Source organism: Amphiprion ocellaris, chromosome 11, assembly GCF_022539595.1.
Source record: "Amphiprion ocellaris isolate individual 3 ecotype Okinawa chromosome 11, ASM2253959v1, whole genome shotgun sequence".
NCBI classification, from domain to species: Eukaryota; Metazoa; Chordata; class Actinopteri; family Pomacentridae; genus Amphiprion; species Amphiprion ocellaris.
In genome coordinates this window covers 4,823,734-4,845,947 of record NC_072776.1, presented here as the reverse complement: position 1 = coordinate 4,845,947, position 22,214 = coordinate 4,823,734, and the positions used below count along the sequence as shown (strand labels likewise).

The following is a 22,214-nucleotide window of genomic DNA, read 5'->3' as shown; positions in this document are numbered from 1 at the left end:
CTAATGGTGTTGAAAGGCTAATTGATGATTAGAAAACCCTTGAGCAGTTATGTTAGCAGATGGATAAAAGTGTGAATTTTCATGGAGAACATGACAATTGTCTGGGTTACCCCAAACTTTTGAACGATAGTGTACATGAGCAAGATTTCACTGTCACAGTCTGTAATCTGTTGGTTTAATTCCACTTCTAATTGTCACTTAAAAGCCTGTAGACTAGCAGACATTCTATCAGGTCATCTTTAAGCCTTTATATAATAATAAGTAAATAATGTGAGGTGTTTGTGTGTCTTTTATTAGGAGGAAGGGGGACCCTGAGCGAGCAGAAAGCTTTTTACAGGAAGCTCTGAAGTCTTACGTCTCAGAGGGCTGGAGCCTCCCCGTGACTCACACCAGGAGACAGATCGCCGAGTGTCAGAAACTGCTGGGCAGAACTGAAGAGTATCCTTCAGATCACTAACAAAAGACCAAATAATAGCCCAACATGTCATCTCACAGTGGTGAGGGAGAGATACCTTCAGGGTCTGAAATAAATCTGTGTACCTTTTTATTTCGAAAACCAAAAACAGGCACTTCTTTAAAGAATAGCAAGTTTATTTACTTCATGTGCAAATAAAGTTGCTTTATGCACTTTTTAGTATAAATCATTGCATTTATGCAACCCAACTGTTAAAGTAATTCTTCTTTTTATAGTTTTTTATAGTGTTATTCATTAGAGAAGAAGCTCAGTTACCAAAAACATGTCACAGCTTTGAGTTGGACTACTTTTATCGTTCAGTTTTTTAAGTCACAGTGAAAACAGACTGGACTATCGGAGATGCAAGAACTTGGAAAGCTTCAGAGAGCTAAAAAATAGTTCTTGTGTTGGCCTGAAAAGCTAGTGTTCTTGTGGGAGTAGCTTGGAGTAGTTGGTTTCCTTTACAACCCTCTACAGCTACTTGCAGACCAGTGCCTTGTTGGCAGGTGATGTGAATCTGACCACGGAGGAGAGGAAGCACTTTTGTCAGGAAATTCTGAGCTTTGCTGGGAAGACTGGAGACAAGTGTAAGTGATCATGTTCATTACTGGTGAGATAACCTGTAAGACACAATGTTCAGCACTGAGAACACCTTGTACTGAACTCTTCATCATCAGTGCTTTCAGGGAGCCTCTGTCTCTACTTCAGTTACTGATGTAATTGAAGTAGACAATCTGAACAAAAAGAATTACAACGTGATGCTTTTGTTGAAAAGTGGACAGAAGACACATGAATCTACACAGCGACATAACTGAGTGTTGTGTTTTTCTACATTCACTTCCATTTAATAGTTTAAGTGCTGTTTTAAATCCGTGTCTAAATTATGCCGCAGGAGTCTAGAGCAGCTTTAGGTTGTGTGCTTCATCTCACATGACAAGCTGAATAGCATCAGTGAATCTAATTTAACATAGTTTAAACTTTCTACAGAACATTTTATAAATAAATAGTTATTTAAAAAGACAGTGGCCACATCACATAGTGGCAATATTATACTTCAGGGTAGTTCAGTGTTACATCTGGTATTAGATAATGCTGCTCAAACTCTTTCGATTAGTTGATTAGTTGTACAATATCACTTAAATCATGGTTGTTCCTAAGCCATAGTCGTCCACAGTGTTCTTCTTGTACTTGCAAAAATGTGATGTATAATAAATGTAGTTTTGCGAGTTTTAAGTCTAGTTCCAACCCTCATTCCTCTCTTATGCTCCTGCCTTATGAAGTAGATGTGCAAAGAGTTCCTGTGTCTTTAAAAATATGTACTGAATTTTAATTTCTTCCTTCACAGCCCACAAAGTTTCTCTGAGCATGAGTGTTTTCACTCAGCTCACACGGCTCCAGTTCCATCCAGCGACGGCCTCGGTGCACTCTGGAGCCATCCTGCAGGTGGAGCTCACGCTGCGATGTCTGATGCCCGTGTCGGTGCGCGTACAGCAGCTAGCTGCTAGCATTCACTTCGACGTGGATCACGGAGGGACTCACGGACGATCTAAAGGAGCTCAGAGACAAACGAATCCAGGGACAGTAGAGTTTATCCAGAGTAGCTCCTCAGCGGGGCCTCCTTCCTCCTCCAACGCCGGACCTTCGTTAGAGCTGGATGAGATTCAGGACAGGAGTCCTTCGGACAATTCTCTCAACTCTACAGGAGTGGTTTGTAAAAACACTCACCTGGTCATGCGTCGTCATGACAGCAGTTCACCACCGGACACGCCCAACTGTGTCAGCCCTCCTACTGTCGCCATGAAGGAAGGAGCCCAGATGCTAAAGGTGCAGGATGTAATGTTAGAGCCTGGAAACAACAGCATCACCTTCACAGCACCAGTAAGAGACACGGGATGCTTCTTTACAACTCCAACTTTATTGTTTCTCCATTTAAGAAAGGTTTTATTTGACTTTTCCACTCCTCCTCATCTCTGTGAACTTTGACGGGCCTGTCTGATAAAACCTTCCTCTTACTGTCTTTTGTTGTGTCGCTCTCGTCTTTCCTCTGTTTCTGTCTGCAGAGTGGACAACCAGGTACGTACACGTTACGTCAGCTCTGCGCCACAGTTGGTGAGGTGCAGTTCGTCCTGCCTCATATCTACCCGTCGGTCCAGTATGAAGTGTATTCTCAGGAGCCCCAGCTCACCGTGGAGCCTCTCACAGGTCTGAACTTTTTATATGATGCGTAAAATCAATGCTTACAATCTGTGGTTGTGGTATTTTCAAGTTACACAAGTCAGGTTGATGTTCTTTGTTTCTTAGATATCTATTTAATTAATCTACAGACAATTAATCATCATAACAATGTGTTCTAATAAAACTATAAAACTGTCTCTTATTGCTCAAACTTGAAATGCAGCTAAGACCAAATCATGAAAGATAATTCGTGAGGCTTTGTCAGCTAGCCATGACATGAATGTGTCTGGAAATGTCTTGAAGAACAGCAAAAGAGCCTGAAAGTATCTACAATAAGTTGCTTGTACTATTGAGTCTCAAATGTGTGTTAATCATATAGTTGAACTCTTTTTGCACAAGCCTGTGTTTGCTGTGCGAAAGTTTTGAAGATAAAATGGTATAATGTTTTTCTACTTACAGTTTTGATTTAATTTTTTGAATAGAAAGACTAAAAACATAGAGAAGTAAATAAAGGAACTGCACTCACAAAGTTTGGTGTTGGTAGTAGTTCAAGTTCAGTGTCTCCCAACTGCTGATTAGTTCAAAAAATAACAGGCAGGATTCATTATCAGTACATTTAGATTTGCAAAAATAGTTGGGAACCTAATTCTCTATTTTTTTTTAAGCTTATTAGTTGTGTTTTTACAAATTACTGACTATAACAACCATTAAACAGATCAGGAAGTTTCTCCAGCTCCCTCAGGTTGAGTTTCCTCATTGTGTCACTTTTCTTATTCCACCTGAACCTTATGTGTGTTTCTTTCTCAACATATTTGTGCGTTCAGAGCCGCTGTTAGCCGGCCTGCCTCAGATGGTGAAGTTTACTCTGCTGACGGGTCACTACGCTGTGAAGAAGGGAGACGCTCTGCAGCTCAGCAACACCGACACCATGCCCATCCTGCCCTCCAGCAGCTGCAGCGCCCGCATCAGCAGCCCTGCCGCCGGTCAGTAACACGTCTGAGGATGGGAAGGGATCGTTCATACCTCCAGCATGCGCTTAGGTTTAGTTTTTTAGTCTGTCTTTCCCTGTTGGACATCTTTTAAAAACCATGGATCAAATTTGGTTACTCATCTACATTGCCAAGAAATCAGGGTCATCCAGCAGGGATCAACAGATGTAATAATAATAGTAACTTTATTTGTGTAGCAGCCTTAAGGACAGCGTTCACAAAGAGCTTTAACAGTTAAAAACATGCAAACACAGAGACAGTCATGCACAGAGACAGTCAAACAAGATGTAGGAGACAAGTCAGAGCAGTCAATTAAAATAAATGGTAAAAATGACAATAAATTAGATGAATAATTAGCTAGATTAGCACACAGCTCAAACAAGGAAACTAGGCAGTTTGAAAAGTAAAGATTAAAATTAAAGATTAAAATTAAAAGTCAAAAAATGGAGAATTAAAGAACTAGAGAGATTACATCACACCAAAGAACCAGGCAGCTAAAATTAAAATAAAACAAGAGAGAACATCTAAAATAAACATAATACAGAATAAAACACTAAAACTAAATGAAGCTACAAGTAAACCTCTCATAAAAGCAAGTCTATAAAAGTGGGTTTTGAAAAGTGATTTAAAAGAAGTTACTGACTGTGCAGGTCTGATCTCGTCATAGATAGATAGATATGAGTTTCTTGGCATCTGTACCGAGTTACATCAGGTCTGTTTTCTTGATCTTTCACTATTTTGTCACTGTCACTGCTTACTAAGGTCAAGATCTTGAAGCATTATTAATTACTGTTGTCCAGACTCTGTTTCAGGGTATTTTTTTGACAGCCACTAGCCGTTAGCGTAGCCTTAGCCGCTGTGAGAGCAGCTAATTATCTGGTTTGTGGCAATGGTTTGTGTTTTTTGTTCATCTTTTGTGAGTTGTGTCTCTGCTTGGGAGACATTTCTGAGACCACAGAGTGATACAGACAGAGAGGAGGCTGAGCAGACCTGAAGTAGAGCATTTCATTTATAAATAATCGATCAACAAAAATACAGATATTCCGGAAAAATGCCAATTATCAGCCACAATGATCATTCTATCCCTGTTGTCCAGTATAATCCCTGTTATCCGCTATAAATGCACCGTTTGTTAACTCGTTTTGTCTCAATCACTTCAGTTAATCCCTGTGTCTTGTGTCTGTTTTTGTTCTCAAACCGTCCAGCTGAGCTTTAAACTTCTCACATCTGTCTTTTGTGTCACGCTTCCAGAGCTGGTGGGTGAGAGCATCCTGTCCATCCAGTCGTCTGAGAAGGTGACCAGCATCTCCCTTCCTCCCACTCCTCCCTACCACACTCTGGAGTTCCAGCTGGAGGTTCTGTGCATCATCCCGTCCGGGTCGGAGCGGCCCGCCAACGAGAGGCTGACCAACGGGGAGGTGCGCCATCGACCACGAAGCTACAGCCATCCTGACACGCCCATGACCGCCATCGACCAGAGGGTGAGGAAAACAAACACACACTTCAGGAGTGGAGAAAGATTTTTAACTGATGTAGGTCTCTAAGATATTGTAACACAGTTTTCACAGTGCTTTCTGAAACAAACAATAAACCAGTTATTGGGCAAAATGACCAGCAGATGGAATAATCTGCAGCCCTGAACTATTCTAAGACAGAAGCAGCATCAACCAGATCCACATTTGGCTCCTTGTAACTGAGCTTGTCGCCTTATTTGTACCTAATAGTAGAGTTTTGCTCATTTCTCTCTGCAGATGTCTATCGACTGTCCGTGGTCGATCTACTCCACGCTGCTCGCCCTCACCTTCTACATCCCCTTCAAGACCAAACACTCACTGCTTTCTGCTGGGAACAGGTCAGCCTCCATGAACACTAAAACTCACATAAAACTGCATTTTTTTACTCTCATCAAAATTTGAAACATAATTTCTGTCCAAATTAAAATAGGAGACAACATTCAGGATGTGGTTCCTCATTTCTCGTCTTGATTGCTTGTTCTTATCTATAATTAAGGGCGGCTTATATTTGCAGCTGAATGAAGAAATATAAGATTCAGCTCTGGACTGGGTCTGTTCTTCATCTCTGTGTGCACAACATGGACTCTTTCTGCTTCAAGCTGACCTTTACCGTCATTATACTAAAAGAAAATTTAGCCAAGATTTGTTATGAAACTTTTGTGCAGAAACAGAAATGAAATATCCACACTTTGTTAGTACTCTGGAGATGCATTTAAAACTCTTTTAAACTTGTTTGAGATCAGTCAGCCACTGCTGACATCAGTATTTGAAATGGTTGCTGAGGAAGCAAAACTTTCAAAATATAAATTAATGGCTGTTGCTTTTGCACCTCTCATTGCTACGGCTAATTCTCCTGTAGTGTGAAGATAAAACACCACCCGCCCACACTCACCGGATTGAAGATCTAAAGACGAGAGACAGTTAGATCTGCTCTCATGGGATCTATGAATATATTCTCCAAAGTGTCGCACATCAAGAGCTGCAAACGAGAGGAGGATTTTATCTAAACTTGTTGATGAAATTTGGAGCAAGTTTGGTAATAATACATCTGTCGCAAGCTTAAGAACAAAAACCTTTAGAAAGTGAGTGTTTCAGAACAATAATAGTCAAAATAGAAGACATGATGTAACCTCGTTCACAAGATGGTGCTGTTTAATATTATTGAGCTGTTAGTGTTTATCTAGAAGAATGTTTGGCTCCTTCATATGAAACCCTCATCAGCCAGAACCTAATGTTTACTTATTTAATGCTAAATGACTGTTTCATACATCCGACTGACTGAGCTTTGGTTTGACCCCTTCAGGAAGTACATCCAGGTGTGTGTGCAGAACGTGTCGGACATGAACTTTACGCTGGCAGAAGTGAAGCTGACAGAGAAGCAACACGCATCACTGGAGCTACAATCCCTCAACACTAAAACACAACAGGTGAGCAAAGGAGAAACTACAGAAACCAAACAGATGTCCTCCAGTGATCTGAATAACGACATAATACCTGTAAAGTATACACAGCGGTCCCTTGTCTGTCATGAGGGTTGCGTTCCAGACCATAGCAACCATATTTATTTTATTACTTATGTATAATTTAAAGCTTTATAAACCCTGTTCACACACAGCAGAGCAGCACTATGCAGCGATCAGACGTCTATGTGAAACAGAGGCCAGATGCTGAATGCTGTTAAACACAGGAGATAGAGGAGATGATGCTACGGTCTCTGAGCCAATCAGAGCCCAGCGCTGGACGCTACACATTTTATTTACATTAATATTCTAATAACATGTTTTAGTTATTTTTTTATATATTGTTTTCAATTTTTTTTAGGCTAGAAAATGCTTATTTTACCATAAAAATAATTACAGTAATGCAGCGATGGCAGAGCTGGTCTATGACTGAACTATTGTGCTGCAATGCATCATGGGAGTTCGGGGTGTAGGGGATTTAAATGTCATTATTGTGGTTTATGTTAGTGTTGCAGTGTTGTTAGTGTTTTATTGTGTTTTTGTGGTTTAGTCAGCCTAGTTTGTTTGTGTTTTGTTGTCAGGAGTGTTTGATCACTTCCTGCCACATTTTCTATAGAGCTGCTCTCTGTGTCAAAATAAAAGCATCTGCCAGTTGCGGAGTGGATAAAAGGCAGGTATCCTTTCTCCAGCGTTATTCTTCATTGCAGCTCGCCACAATAATAAATATATAAAAGTACCTATATGCTGCAAAATCTACCATACAGTGAGGCTGCGATATGGTGAGGGACCACTGTATATATATTCTACAATATTTACAGAGAAATATTGAGCCTGGATCTGTCACAGTTTTTCCCCCCCCTGTTTTAATTTTTTTCCTTGGTTCCTTCCCACCGTCACTGACTGCTCGCTCATAGGGAATCCAAAGACACCTTTTGATTGTTGGGTTCTCCGCTCTGTTTTAAAAGTTGTAAGGTCTGTACCTTGCTATGTTCAGCGCTATGAGATGACACATGTTGTGAATTCACGGTATATTGATAAAATTAAACTGAATTAAGCTGAAAAAGTTAAAAAAAGATGAGCTCTCAGGACACACAAATGGGCATAAACACAGACTCCATAGTTTCAACCTTCTATCTAACCTGAAGGTGAATCTCTAGATTTAGTGATTTCACATCCTCCAGCTCTGATTTATGGTCATAAACTCTGGATGTGACAGACGTTACTGTGTGTACAAGCAGCCAAAATGAGTTTCCCAAGGACGTCTGCAGAAGGTGATGACGTCTGGAAGTTAATTATTAGGAGTCTTAAATATTTTCTCTTGCCTGCCAGAGACGCTAACACCGACTGTGACAGAACTCTGTATCAGAATGCAGGTTGTCAGGCGGCGTTGCACATTCATCAAACCTACAGACCAGGACTTCCTCAATCCTTTTTTTTGCACTTTCAGACCTGTAGCAAAGACTGGACTTCTGCTAGCTGCTGTCTCATCATAGTGGGAGTAAAGAAATTAAATTAGCTTGAATTACCTAATAATTTTCATTGGTTAATCCGTCCATTTTCTGCTGCTCATCAGGGTCCAGTTGCATTAATTTTAATTAATTCTATCAATATTAATTATTGTTAGAGACTGCTGTGATGTTCTGTAAAAATAGCGTATAATAAGCAATTAATCTAGGACTTACGGTCCCTGCTGGATTTTCATTGCAATTTAATTTGTATTAAATGCTCTTTAGTGTCATATTAAAACAGTCTGCTGTAAAGAAATAAGAAGCTCTGACATCTGGGGGAAGTTCTGAGGGGCCAAGGGAGATGGTTTCTGATCAGAAGGAATCTCAGTGGAGGTTTTCTCAAATAGATTCAGAATTTGCAGAGTCTGTCCAAATCAGGGGTGTCAAACATGCGGGCCATGGGCCAAAACTGGTCCTCCAGAGGGTCCAATCCGGCCCTCAGTGTAAAAATTCCAGAGAAGACATTAACTGCAGATTGTAATTTAGTAAAACTATAAATTTAAAATCATTTCTAGACCATGACAAGTTGTTTTGATCATAAAATAAAATACTAGATTGTTTTTTTAATCATTTTTGTAATATTTTGTCATGTTTTTGTAGTTTTTTGTCTTGTTTTTGTCTGACTTTTGTCATTTGTCTCATGTTTTTGTCTTCTTGTGTTTCCTTTTGGTCTCGCTTGTCGTTTTGTGTCTCATTTTTGTAATATTTTGTCATGTTTTTGTAGTTTTTGTCTTTTTTGTCTGACTTTTGGTGTTTGTCTCATGTTTTTGTCATTTTGTTTCTCAGTTTGGTCATTTTGCTTCTCTTTTTTGTAATATTTTGTCTTGTTTTTATTGTTTTTTGTCTTATTTTTGTCATTTTTTGTTTTGCTTTATTCGTTGTTTTGTGTATCATTTATCGTTTTGTGGTTTTTTTTGGATCGCTTGTGTCATTTGTGTAATGTTTTGTCTCATTTTTGTTGTTTGTCCATTTTTTTCGCTCTGTAACTTTTTTGTCTATTTTTTTGTCTATTTTGGTTTTGTTTTGTGTCATTTGTCTCATTTTTTGTCGTTTTTGTCTCGTTTTTGCATCTCATTTTTGTAATATTGTCTAGTTTTTGTTGTTTTTTTGTCTAACTAAACATTAGGAGTTGTGGTTATTTATGGGTTGTTATGCTGTGATTTTACTGGTCCGGTCCACTGGAGATCAAACTGGACTGAATGTGGAACCTGAACGGAGATGAGTTTGACTCCCCTGGTCTAGATGATTCCTCCGTTTAACTTTACCCTTCAGCTGAAGGTGGCCGTTAAACAACAGAATGTTAATCATTATTGATCTCTGATAACATCTCAACATTTTCAGATCCTTCCCATCAGTGTGGGCGCTGCCTGACCGTCTGTATACATCTTACATGTTTGATATCGACATATTTTGTTCATCTTTAACTCACTCTGCTGTGTTGTTGTGTGCAGCTCCTGTGCAGTAAGCACAGTGTGTTCTGTCTGTGGGAGGTGAGGTGGAAGGATGACCTGCCCTCCTGTCTCCAGTGTGTTTTCTCTGCCAACTTTTCTCCTCTCAACCAAGACGTCTCCGCCTTCAAACCCTTCCACTACCAGTTCCAGTTCGAGAGAGTCACTGTGAGTCCTCTTAAACCCTGCTTTTGGTTCCTTTTGCCCTAAATACCTGAGTGCTGCTGTGACTGTGGTGTCAGCAGCTTTTTAAAACCTCTGAACAGGCAGATTAACCCTCATGTCGTTCTGTGGGTCAGATTCACCCGTTTTAAAGTTTGAAAATGTGGAAAAAAAAATATTTTCACAGTGAAACTTCTGATGTCCACATTTTCAACATTTTTGGGAAATCTTTGGACATTTTTGGGTGGAAAAAAAATGTTAAAAAAGTTTCTTAAAAACATTCACAAAAAACTCAATCAAAATCCAGTAAGTTTCACTGGATTTTGGTTGATTTTTATGTGAATGTTCTTAAAGAAAATATTAGAAGTTTTACTGATATATATGTAATCACTTTAGATATTTTCAGGATTTTTTTGGAAGACTTTTACTAATTTCATGAAAATATTTAAAAGAGTTTTCTTGCCAAATTTGGGGGATTTTGTAAAAATAAAACTTTTAAGGAATTATTGGAATTTTCTTCCTGAAGGTTTTGCCAATTTTCAGAAATTTGTGGAATTTTTTTGCTGAATTTTTGGATTTTTTTTTTTTTTCAGACAAGGAAGCAATATTTTTTGGTGCCCATAAATGAACACAACAGGAGGGTTAAACTCATCATTAGCAAGTGAGGTTTGTTTTCCTGTTGATTGTAGGAGCCTGGGTGAGGTTAAATATGAACATTGGTAATTAAATATGCTTGTAGTGCTGCTCACTTCATGTTTCTGTGAGAATCCCTGCCAGTCCTCCTCTATATCTGACTTGTGTTTCATGCTGCCAGACGTTGTACAGTGTGAGAGCAGAGATCCTTCCTCCCACCGGTGAGCAGCACTGTCGCTCAGGTTTCCTCTGTGGACTGGAGGTCTGTATAACACGACTGACTGAACCCGCAGAGGGAGAGCTGGCAGAGGACAGCAAGACCGACACCGATGGCCTCAAAACCACCAAACTCATGTATGAAGGTGGGTTACTGGCTCACTATTCCAGGAGGATGATTGAGAGGAATAAAAGCAGAAACAGGGGGTCTGAGAGAGGAACTGTCAGTTAGACTAGAAACATTAAATAAAAAGAACAACTGGTTGACCAATCAGGAGAAAATAATAATTAGTTGTAGATGATTGAAAGTTAAAAATCTCTCTGTGAGAAGCTGTTTAGTAAAAACTTATCAAGTCAATTACTTAACAGTTTTCACACCTGAATGTTTTTACAAAGAGTAGATTGATCCCAGTGTAGATGAATTAGTTCCTGTAAAAGTGTCCATTTAGATCAAATATGTTCATGTTTGCAGTAGTCAGAGTAGTTTAAAAAGCAAACCCAGCATCAGTTGTTGATGGTGTGAACTGTTTGTGTCCACAGTGGCTGACAGCAGCAGTAACTGGGCAGTGTGTGGGAAGAGTTCAGGGATGGTGTCGATGCCCATGACGGCCAACGCCACCCACAAGGTGCAGATCGAGGTGATGCCGCTGTTTGCAGGACATCTGCCCTTCCCCAAGATCAAGGTGCTGAAGTACCTGCCTCACACTGCAGCCGTGGCCATTCAGCCGGACCCCGGTAAGACGAACGGAACGTAGACGCACTGGCAAGAAATGCAGAATTAAATTTAAACCGTGTGGAAAACAAACAGCAGCTGATGGTTTAGCAGTAGCAGGTGAGATTACAGAGGCAGGAAGTTGTAAGAAGATGGTTTAAAAGACTAAACGGCAGCTAAATATTGAGTAAACAGCATAGTAAGTTATTACACCACCTGTTCTGTACGAGACTAATTTAATTCAGAATAAACTTTAATCACAAGTTTGGTGCCAGAAGCCGTTTGTAGGAGTTTATTACTCACTGAGGGCTCATTTTTCACTGCAGTTTAAAGACCTGCACCTCCATGGAAGCAGCACAACTATGTTTAAAAGTGCAGACAACTTGAAAAAACGGTTATTCTTCATACTATGAATATTTTACTGGGTACATTTTTGGTTTCCATACATGTCTTCTATGTGCTCATGAGACACAGCCTGCAGTTCAGCCTAATGGTTCCTGATATTTTGTTATTTGACTGTTGGTTGAAGCTGGTTCACTAAAGCCTTCATGGTTGGAAGAAGTAGTGAAGAATTTTTTATATTTTACAGAATCTGGTTTGTGCAAATGGTTCATTTTTGGCACATTTTTAAACAAGACGTGTAGAATGAAGTGATTCTAATGAAATTTCACAGTTTTAAGCTGAGATTCGGTTCTTTTTTTTCCTGACTAAACTAGTTTCATGCACTGATAAATGTTGTTTTGGCATTTTTTCACAGTTATGTTTCTCAGAGCTGCCAGTGGGTTTAGAGGTTTAAATAAAGTGAACATTCCACCAGTTCAGACCATGTTTCCATTAACCTCAACAGGATTTAACGAAGCCATTTCCACAAAAAGTCCTCAACAACAAAGCACATACAAGACTGTTTGGAGTTTTCATTTAGATTTTCTCTCGTTTATTTAGTTTCCAACCTTTCTGGCAGCTGGTGTTCTGAGTTGTTAGTGTGTTTGTCAGGTCATCCCCAGATCTTAGCTGTGATGTTGCAGACATTAACCCTCCTGTTGTCCTCATTTACGGGCAACAAAAAATATTGTTTCCTTGTCTGAAAAAAATCCAAAAATTCAGTGAAAAAATTCCTCAAATTTCAGAAAATTTGCAAAACCTTCAGGAAGAAAATTCCAATAATTCCTTAAAAGTTTCCCTTAAAAGTTTTATTTTTAAAAAAATCCCCCAAATTTGGCAAGAAAATTCTTGTAAATATTTTCAAAACATTAGTAAAAATCTTCCAAAAAATCCTAGAAATATCTAAAGTGATTCTATATATATCAGTAAAACTAATAATATTTTCTTTAAGAACATTCGCATAAAAATCAACCAAAATGCAGCGAATTTTGCTGCATTTTGGTTGATTTTTATGCGAATGTTCTTAAACATTTTTAACTTTTCTTTTTTTTCACCAAAAAATGTTCAGAGATTTCCCAAAAATGTATAAAATGTGGACATCAGAAGTTTCACTGTGAAAATATTTTTTTCCCCACATTTTGAAACTTTAAAACGGGTCAATTTTGAGCCGCAGGACGACACGAGGGTTAATGGATGTCTTTGACTTGCTGATCTCCTCTTTCATCACGTTTCCTTCTCTCCGCCCTCAGACAGCTGCGTGGAGAACGACAGTCTGTCCCTGCTGGACAAGACGCTGGACGACCAGGCCGACACGGCGAGCATCCGCAGCCGGGGCAGCGTCCACTCGGTGGGCAGCGGAGACCAGCAGCAGAAGGGCGTGGCCATGCCCCGCCTGGAGCCCTTCAGCCCCGGACAGGTGTTCAACCACACCCAGGCCCGCCAGGTGCTGGTGCTGCCCTCCACCGACGACCACATCATGGAGGTCAACGCCACATGACCCTGGTGGCCACAGCGGCACAACCCCTGTAGTCGGACTGAACCCGGGCCCTGGATGGACTCTGAGGAGCTCTGGGGCCGACCGGGTCCATGAGTCCACTATGGACTCAACCCTTAACGCATGAAACGTTCACATCACTGGAGACCTTACGGACTGAGACGGTGACGAGCCAATGACATCTGCTGATAAATTTAAATAAAGAGTTTTCTTTGCCATACTTTGTACATAGCTCATTGAATGGATTTATAGCTATAAATATATAAATATATATATATATGGACTGATCGATCGGATCGGCGCCTGAAGAAAAACACTCCTGATTGTCCTGTTGATGCACCAAAGCCCCGGATGTGTGTCCGCCTCCATCAGCTGCTCCAGTACTGAACTCTGAGTGTCCAGCTGGAAGCTCTGAGCCTCTCCAGGCAGGTTTACAACTGAGACTTTAACATGACAGGAAACACGCTGCTGTTTTAATGTCACAACCAGGCAAACGTTTGTGCAACTTTGGAGACGTATCCGCAATCCTGAGAGGGTTTTCTGTCCTGCCAGTGCAACAAAGAAACATCCAGGTGTGCGTGGAAGTAGGATTTTAATTCAGAATCTCGACAGATGAGAGACGACAGGGAAGAAACCAGCGCCCCATCTGGTCATCTTCTCTGCCGAGTTTCTGCAGTTCGTTGCCTGAAAATGATCCGTAGAACCTCAGTGTTCTTCCCCACACAGCTGTAGGACGGAGAACAGAAATCAGAGCTGTGAGGTGCTGCAGTGAAGAGATGAGCAGTTGAAAGTGTGATAGTTCAGTCTTAGTGGTCAGATCGTTAATGACCAACTCTGACACACAAACCGTCCTGAAAGGTGAAAATATTGTGCAGTATCATCCTGGAATATCGCTGTTTTCAGGCAGTTATCGTTGTAATGTCATTGTGTGCAGAGGAGTTGCCTTCTTTTGTATTTTTTAACTGTATAAAAGGAGCTCAAAGTGGATATTTCTACTTTTAAACTAATGTTCATGCTCCATTAATCAGATGGTCTATCCAGAGTTTATATGATTTCCTCAGTGGTGAATAGAATCATGTCATTTTAGGCTTTTTTTACTTGACAAAAATAAAACAATTAGTGGTAATTTCCAAAGAATAATTCCTGAAATGCGTCGGAACATTTAAAAAAAGTGTCGCTCTTCCTCTGTGGTGGAGTTCCGGTGACAACCTGGTGAAAATGTCCGTTGCTCTACGGTTTTTTAAAAGCTGTTCTTTGCACTTGCAGGACAGAAAAGTAAAGCTGTCAGATATGAAGCCAGCGCTGCCTGGAGAGGCTCGACCCACTGTAGCGCTGTGTGTCGTGTTTCTGTCCAGCTGTGGTTCTGTGTGATTCTTCTCCACGAGGATCGGCACGTCGTTGTCTTCTCTGTCGTCCGTGGATTGTTCATGCTGTGTACTGAGTGTGCATATTTATTCTGTGTGTGTTTGGGGTGTGTGTGCGTCGCCAAATCCCTGTCCGAGCTATGCACGCATACCGCTGAATGGATGAATGAATGAAGCAAATTAGTGGATTTATTCATTCATGTCTTTGAGAGGATGAATGTCGGCTAACCCCCCCCCCACCACCAGCCCTCCTGTCCTCCCCCCGGTGCAGACACACAGCCTCCTCCTCCTCCTCCTCTTCCTCCTCTTCCTCCTCCTCCTCCTCCTCTGTACATACTGATGTGTAAATAATGATTCAAGTAAAAATCATCTTTGATTGCCAACTATATTAAAAAAAAATCATTGGAACTGACCTGGATGTTCGTATGGTGTTTAACGGCATGCTAGCGGGAAAATCTTAGGAAGGAATCAGGGGTCCGTTTCACGAAGCAGGTTCAACAAACTGAGTTTAACCCTGAACTCTGAGTTGATCTACTCTGAGATAGAAAACTCTGAGTTTCCGGTTCCAGAACGGCTGCTTTGAGTTGATTTAATCAACTCGGAGTAGTTTCACCCGGAGTTAAGCGCGTGCACCACAACTCTGAAAAGCCAGTATCAATGGAGCGCCGATTCGACGAGTCACCATGGCAACGGGGAAGCGGAGGACTACACCGCTTGAATTGGAAATCTTAATGCGCTTATATAGCGAGTGTGAACACGTTTTTAGAAAGAAGTGCAACACCTGCAGCTGCAAAAGAGGGAGACGGTGTGGGAGAACATTGCTGCCCGAGTCAATGCGTAAGTTTAAATCACAATAATATTACAGGAAAACTGTTTGAATAGTAGCCTATTAAGTTATTTCATTTAGGTGCAATCCCGCGGGGGTGAAGCGCATGTGGCAGCAGCTTAAGATGAAATATAAAAACATTTTTAAAACAGGTAAGAAGTCGGCATAATCTCATGGAGCTACCTCATTTTGATCATGTTTTACATTGTAAAGTAGCCTAAATATTAGGTGGCTGTTTGACTGTGCAGTGGTTTTATCCCACACGTAGCCTAAATGTCTGCATCCATATCATGTTCTGTCAAACAATTAAGCCTATTTAAAATAACACAGACTTCTACTCAGTCAAATATATATATATATATATATACATACACACACACACACACACACACACACACAGAGAGAGAGAGAGAGATAAATATAGATAGATATAGATATTTTTTAAGCATGTTCAATATTTATTTCTCTTTTGTGTCTTTTGTTTTTCTTTTGGCCCAACAGATTCTGATGGTACTATCTGCCTGGTGGAGCCCCTTCATGCCACAACACACCTTGTAACTGTAAGTAGAAACTACTCCAAAGATTTTGCCAAATGGTAGTTTGTATCTAGGATGAAGAGGATGAAACTGTGTCTGCTGCCTTTACAGAGGGGGATCCAGAAAGGCATCTAGAGGTATGTTACTGCTAGTTCTCTTCCCATTCACATTTCTTAACATTCTGGTGGAATATAGAGTGTGACATTTAGCCTACACTGGAGTATTGCACATTCTCATCCTTTTTAACAGAGCATGGCTGGACAGCAGCAGGATGCTTCCTCAACTTCCACTGCACAGATTGACACAGTGAGGTGGATGTTCAGTAAACACCAGAGGTTCAGTCCATGGAATTCATGTGCAACTGTATAATTTAATGTCCTCTATGTATTCCCAGTTATCAGTAAAACAGATTTACAAAATGCACTTGCTGAAGAAAATCCAGAAAACGGATAAAGAAATGCAATACTTGGACCACCAGATTAGGAGGGCAGATCTGACAGGGATTAGCAGACTTATCGAAGATCACAGGCTGGAGATTTTGGGACTAATTTAGTTAAATGGCAGTAAAAAGATGAAATGAATCGGACTGCTGCATGTTTGCTGAATAACAATCAGCAGTTACCCTCAGTGGACACTAGATGGAGGAATAAACCCACTGCTGGAGCTCAGAAAGACGCTCAGTTTTAGCTCCCAACAGTCTGCAGGTCAAAGCGCTGCTGAATTAAACTGCATGTTGTTGCTGCAGGTCTGTTTCTAACGTTAACAGTTTATTTAATCGTGTGTTTGACTCATGGAAAGTTGTTCGCATCGAGCGAAATGAGTTACTGGGACTTCGATTTTAAACAACACTAAAAAAAGACAACCAAGAAACTGAGAAAACTGTTATTCTGGAACTGTTTAACCCTCCTGTTGTCCTCATTTACAGGCACCAAAAATAGTACATCAGCACCAGTAGATGACCAGAATCCCGTCATAAACTGTCGTCCACATGTCGGATCTGACTGCAAAACACACAGCAGTGAAACGTAACATTCTACACTTAATAAAGTATGGCACTGAAAATAACGTGTGGTTAACGGAACAAATTCCAGCTCTCTCCAAATCAGCATCAGACACATGATTGATGTTCTTAAAGTGTTCTCCAGCAGAACCTCCTGACTCTCATTATAGAGCAACGTGGAGCTCCATGGTTTCTGCGTGGGTTTTCCACTCTTAGACAATTAAATAGGAAAAGGGTTCGAGGACAGCCATTCTAGATGTGTTCACGGTCCAGACCAGCTCTAAACTGTGCTTCCTCGGTGTTGCTTCCGGTGTTGCTACAAAATAAAACAACAGCCGTATTTTGTATTTCGGGTTTAAAAAGCTAGAGCAAAAAAAACCCCGACACTGTGGTTTTTTCATTAGTTAAATAATACATCTCTACAATTAGGTTTTAAAAACGGAAAAACAAAAAAAAATCGTGGTTTATTGTTTTTTTTGTAGATTTTATTTTGAAACGGAAAAACGAATGATCGAACCACACACACACGGATTATTACCCTGGGCGCATGGACTGTTGGTAACATCCTCCTTTCTCCCACCGCCTTCACTGCGTCCAGGTTGCAGATGGTAGGAGACATGAGGATGCTAGCTTTGTGTTTTGTATGAATTTGCTGGGAGAAATGTTAATATTTGGGAGCATTGTAGGGAGGATAAATCACATTTAATGAATGCAAAAGAAAGTTCAACACTTATTCCAGTGTTGAAACGTTGTAGCTCCAAGGCAGCTGACCTGAGATCAGCCCAGATGAGCTCCACCTCCTGCTGTCCTCACTAATGAAGCAGCTGGAGGCGCCTCAGGTTTGGACTGACGTGGTTCTGCAGGTGAGGATCCAGAAGCGACCAGACATGAACTTTCTGCTGCTTCTCTCCTTCTCTTTCCTCGGTGTTTCTGCTCTGAGTCCGGCGGAAGAGATGAAGAGTCAGGAGCGGCTCTTCCTCAGCGCCCTCGGCCTCTCCGAGCGGCCTCGGCCGGCAGCAGCAGCCCGGCAGGCCGCAGGACGCCGCGTCCCCTCCGCCCTGTGGAGGATGTTCCGGAGGAGCGACGGCGCCGAGGCCGGAGGCAGCGAGCCGTGCACGGTGAACGAGTACGGAGTCCGAGGGAACATCATCCGGTTCGTGCAGGACCAAGGTACCTGGAAACAACGTTTTTTTTTTGTTTTGTTTTTTTTTTTTCTTAGATGCAAGCGAGCTGTTATTTTGCAGGTTTTTACTAATTTCACTGGTACATTGCTGATAAACAGTAAAATCACACATTAAGTATCGATTAGGAACCATTAAAACTGTAAATAATGTAATTTATGCCTCCTTTAACCCTCGTGTTGTCCTGTGGGTCAAAATTGACCCGGTTTAAAGTTTGAAAATGTGGGACATGTATATATTTTCACAGGGAAACTTCTGATGTCCACATTTTTCAACATTGTTGGGAAATCTTTGAACATTTTTTGGTGGGAAAAAAGAAATGTTAATGTTTCTTAAGAACATTCACAAAAAACATCTGTGTATATGTGTAATCACTTTAGATATTTTTAGGATTTTTTGGAAGATTTTTACAGATTTTTTGAAAATATTTACAAGAATTTTCTTGCCAAATTTGGACGGATTTTTTTTTTTTTAAATAAAACTTTTAAGGGAAACTTTTAAGGAATTATTGGAATTTTCTTCCTGAAGGTTTTGCAAATTTTCAGAAATTTGGGGAATTTTTGGCAGATTTTTTTGGATTTTTTCAGACAAGGAAACAATATTTTTTGGTGCCTGTAAATGAGGACAACAGGAGGGTTAAATCAGCAAAATCTATTTTACAGATGTTTGCCATTATAAATAAAAATATCTAAAGTGATTACATATCAGTGAAACTTCTAATATTTTACTTAAGAACATTCACAAAAAATCAACCAAAATCCAGTGAAATTCGCTGGATTTTGGTTGATTTTTTTGTGAATATTCTTAAGAAACTTTTTAAACAATTTTTTTCCACCCAAAAATATTCAAAGATTTCTGTTCAACGGCTCGACGTTTTGCAGGCGGTTCGGCCGGTCCGAGCAGCAGCTGTGATTCCTGCCTGGAGAAGCAGCTCTTCTTCAACATGTCCGTCCTGCAGCCTGTGGAGCTGCTGTCTCTGGCCCAGCTGGAGGTCACGTTCCACTGGAAGCCCCTCCGACCCGCCGAGCTCCTGCAGAACCAGCGTTCCGTCAGCGTGTCCCTCTACAGAGTGATCCGGTCCACGCTGAGGGGGGCCAGTCCTCAGGCCAACCGCCGCCCGCTGCTGTCCCAGACGGTGAAGCTTCAACCGGGCCCGACGTCCCTCAAGATGGACCTCACCGCTCTGGCAGAAGGTTGGCGCAAACCGGGACGCAATTACGGTCTGGTTCTGGAGCTGCTTGCTCCCAGCGCGGATCCCTCCTACTCGGCTAACCTGCTCCCGGTGGATCCGACCCTCGCCCTGCCGCTGGTCCGGGCCTCTCTGGTGGCCGTGTCCCTGAACCCCCACCAGTGTCGCTCCAGGCAGAGGAGGAGCACCTTCCACGCCCCGCTGACGCCCAGCAGCGTGTGCCGGGCCCGCCGCCTCTACGTGGACTTCAGGGACGTGGGCTGGCAGGACTGGATCATCGCCCCGCAGGGCTACATGGCCAACTACTGCCACGGCGAGTGTCCCTTCCCGCTCAGCGAGAGCCTGAACGGCACCAACCACGCCATCCTGCAGACCCTGGTCCACTCCCTGGACCCCGTCGGCACGCCTCAGCCCTGCTGCGTCCCCATCCGCCTGTCGCCCGTCTCCATGCTCTACTACGACAACAACGACAACGTGGTGCTGAGGCACTACCAGGACATGGTGGTGGACGAGTGCGGCTGTCGATGAGGACCAACGTTTAGCGTCTTAAACAGCTGCTATCGGTCGTATCTGTTGAGATGTCTGATATGATGGGATGTCTTTCCCCTCAGGGATTTTTACAGAATCTAAAATTTGTATTTGCTTGTTGTCATGGAGATGTCTAAAGGTGTCTCTGCATTTGAAATCAAAGTGTTTTCCAGGGTAGAGTTTTATTAATTGGTTGTTGTCTCTGAATAAAGTTGTGTTTTAATTAACTTCATCAGGATTTATTCTCTGATTTCACCAGGTTGTGATCAACTTTAACAAAAGACAGGCTTCACACTTGGTGTTTCTTTTGACTTTATGTCTTCCTGACAGTTTTCCCCTCCTGTCTGGTGACTTTATGTCTTCAGGCTGATAAATTTTAGACACATGAGTGACTGAAATCCCAATAATTCTCATTTATTTGGAGTACAGGTTTCCCAATCCTACTAGAAAGACAGAAACACAGACTGAAGGTTCAGTCCAGCCTTTTTCATTTTCTTGAAAAACCCTTTTTTCATGATTTGGTCCAATTACATTGAACCCTCGTGTCGTCCTGTGGGTCAAATTGACCCGATTTACAATTTGAAAATGTGGAGAAGAAAAATAATTTCACAGTGAAACTTCTGATGTCCACATTTTCAACATTTTTGGGAAATCTTTGAACATTTTTGGGTGGAAAAAAAGAAATGTTAAAAATGTTTCTTAAGAACATTCACAAAAGAACATTCACAAAAAAATCTACCAAAATCCAGCGAAATTCGCTGGATTTTGGTTGATTTTTATGTGAATGTTCTTAAAGAAAATATTAGAAGTTTTACTGATATATATATATATATATATATGTATATATATATATATATATATATATATATATATATATATATATATATATATATATATATGGAATCACTTTAGATATTTTTAGGATTTTTTTGCAAGATTTTTACTCATTTTTTGAAAATATTTACAAGAATTTTCTTGCCAAATTTGGGGGATTTTTTAAAAAAAATAAAACTTTTAAGGGAAACTTTTAAGGAATTATTGGAATTTTCTTCCTGAAGTTTTTGCAAATTTTCAGATATTTGAGGAATTTATTTGCTGAATTTTTTGACTTTTTTTTCAGACAAGGAAAATATTTTTTGGTGCCCGTAAATGAGGACAACAGGAGGGTTAATCAATTATTGAAGTTTTAAATGCAGCCTGAAGGTGAACCTTCCAGGAAAATCCTCTGAATTTCAGGATATTCTGTCCTCAAGCCACCATAAAGACATTCCTTCTGCCTTGTTTAAGTTGAGAAATGAAATATTCCCTCTTTATTTTATGTATTACAGCAGAAATCTAGAAGTTAAACCCTCACATGAACATAAAGAATCCCCCCAACAGATGTCCAGATGCTGGTATTTCCAGTCTGAGCCTCCTGCTGTTTGAATGTTTCTGTGACGGAGATCAGCGACTCTTTTATCAACTCACTGAGAAATTAACTCTCTTATCTCACCTTCCTGCCAGATAACGCCCCTACCAACCCCCCGCCATCCCACCGCTGAGCCAGACAAACCGCTGGCGTTGTCATGACGACTGCTGGTCGCCACGGCAACCGGGAGAGGCTGACAGGTTGTAGTAATTAGTGGGAGATACAGACGGAGAAGAAGAACAGACGATGTGATGGTGGCGTTACTCTGAAAAACAGGTTTTAAAGCGAGTTTGAAAAGAGATTTACAGATTCTGGTTTTGTTTCCTGGTTATAAATGAAGACGGGAATATGAAATAAATCTGAACAAAACAGAAAATGACATAAAACATTTTTTTTCTTGTCCAAAAACAGCAAGAGTGTCTATTTCATGTCTTTCATTAAAAAAATACATTTTAGTTTTACTGAACAGCCTCTTTCTGAGGGAATTTAATTTATTATCACATTTAACTTAAAAATCTAATGAATCCAGTGCTGGTAGAAGATGAATACTGAGGATTCTTGTTATTGAACGTTGTTGCAAAACGCCCAAATGATATTATTAACCTCATTAACTTTCCTCTTCTTAACTTTCCCTTAAGATGAGACATAATTCATTCATGCCCTGATCAAGTTTGACTTTTTTTCCTGATATTTTATTTCTATAATATGTCTTCTTTTAGACTAATAGAAAGAAAACATCTGAAATATACATTTTATTTGATTTGACCACACTGTCTTTTTGTATCTGTAGATTTTCAGTGTAATCTTTGAAGACTGATGTCTCAAAATGTTTTTTTTTTCTCCGACTCTGAGGCAGAAATCTCCACTTTAGCAGCACTTACTTACACTAAACTTTCCATATTCTGAGGGTTTTTGTGGAGGAATTTGTTCATATATCATTCACTCCCTAATTTATGAAACATTTTATTTCTAAAAAACATGACAAATAGATTTTTGCTTGGCTGTTAACAGTATTTTGTGATTTATGGAGTGATA

The 22,214-nt window shown here is 40.6% G+C and overlaps 2 protein-coding genes across 2 annotated transcripts in view; both read left to right on the top strand.

The window, feature by feature from the left end:
* Positions 1–14,923, top strand: part of trappc10 (trafficking protein particle complex subunit 10) — a 38,153-nt gene extending 23,230 nt beyond the window's left edge. Inside the window, exons 12-23 of the mRNA XM_055015437.1 lie at positions 298–438; positions 932–1,041; positions 1,800–2,332; positions 2,515–2,656; positions 3,454–3,612; positions 4,870–5,099; positions 5,370–5,470; positions 6,436–6,559; positions 9,552–9,716; positions 10,525–10,705; positions 11,100–11,294; positions 12,903–14,923. Coding sequence (XP_054871412.1) covers positions 298–438; positions 932–1,041; positions 1,800–2,332; positions 2,515–2,656; positions 3,454–3,612; positions 4,870–5,099; positions 5,370–5,470; positions 6,436–6,559; positions 9,552–9,716; positions 10,525–10,705; positions 11,100–11,294; positions 12,903–13,150 — 2,329 coding nt within the window. The 3' untranslated portion in view covers positions 13,151–14,923. The remainder of the gene's footprint in view (positions 1–297; positions 439–931; positions 1,042–1,799; positions 2,333–2,514; positions 2,657–3,453; positions 3,613–4,869; positions 5,100–5,369; positions 5,471–6,435; positions 6,560–9,551; positions 9,717–10,524; positions 10,706–11,099; positions 11,295–12,902) is intronic.
* A 2,309-nt stretch (positions 14,924–17,232) lies between these two features.
* On the top strand, positions 17,233–20,003 carry gdf3 (growth differentiation factor 3). Its single transcript, XM_023266015.3, has 2 exons — positions 17,233–18,043; positions 18,936–20,003. The coding sequence occupies exons 1-2, from the start codon at positions 17,689–17,691 to the stop codon at positions 19,769–19,771; spliced, it is 1,191 nt and encodes a 396-aa protein (XP_023121783.2). The 5' UTR covers positions 17,233–17,688; the 3' UTR covers positions 19,772–20,003.
* The last annotated feature ends 2,211 nt before the right edge of the window (positions 20,004–22,214 follow it).

Coding starts and splice junctions, on each gene's coding strand:
- gdf3 (XM_023266015.3), top strand. CDS start 17,689: ATGAAGCAGCTGGAGGCGCCTCAGGTTTGGACTGACGTGGTTCTGCAG. Junction 18,044..18,935: donor CCGGTTCGTGCAGGACCAAG/GTACCTGGAAAC, acceptor GACGTTTTGCAG/GCGGTTCGGCCGGTCCGAGC.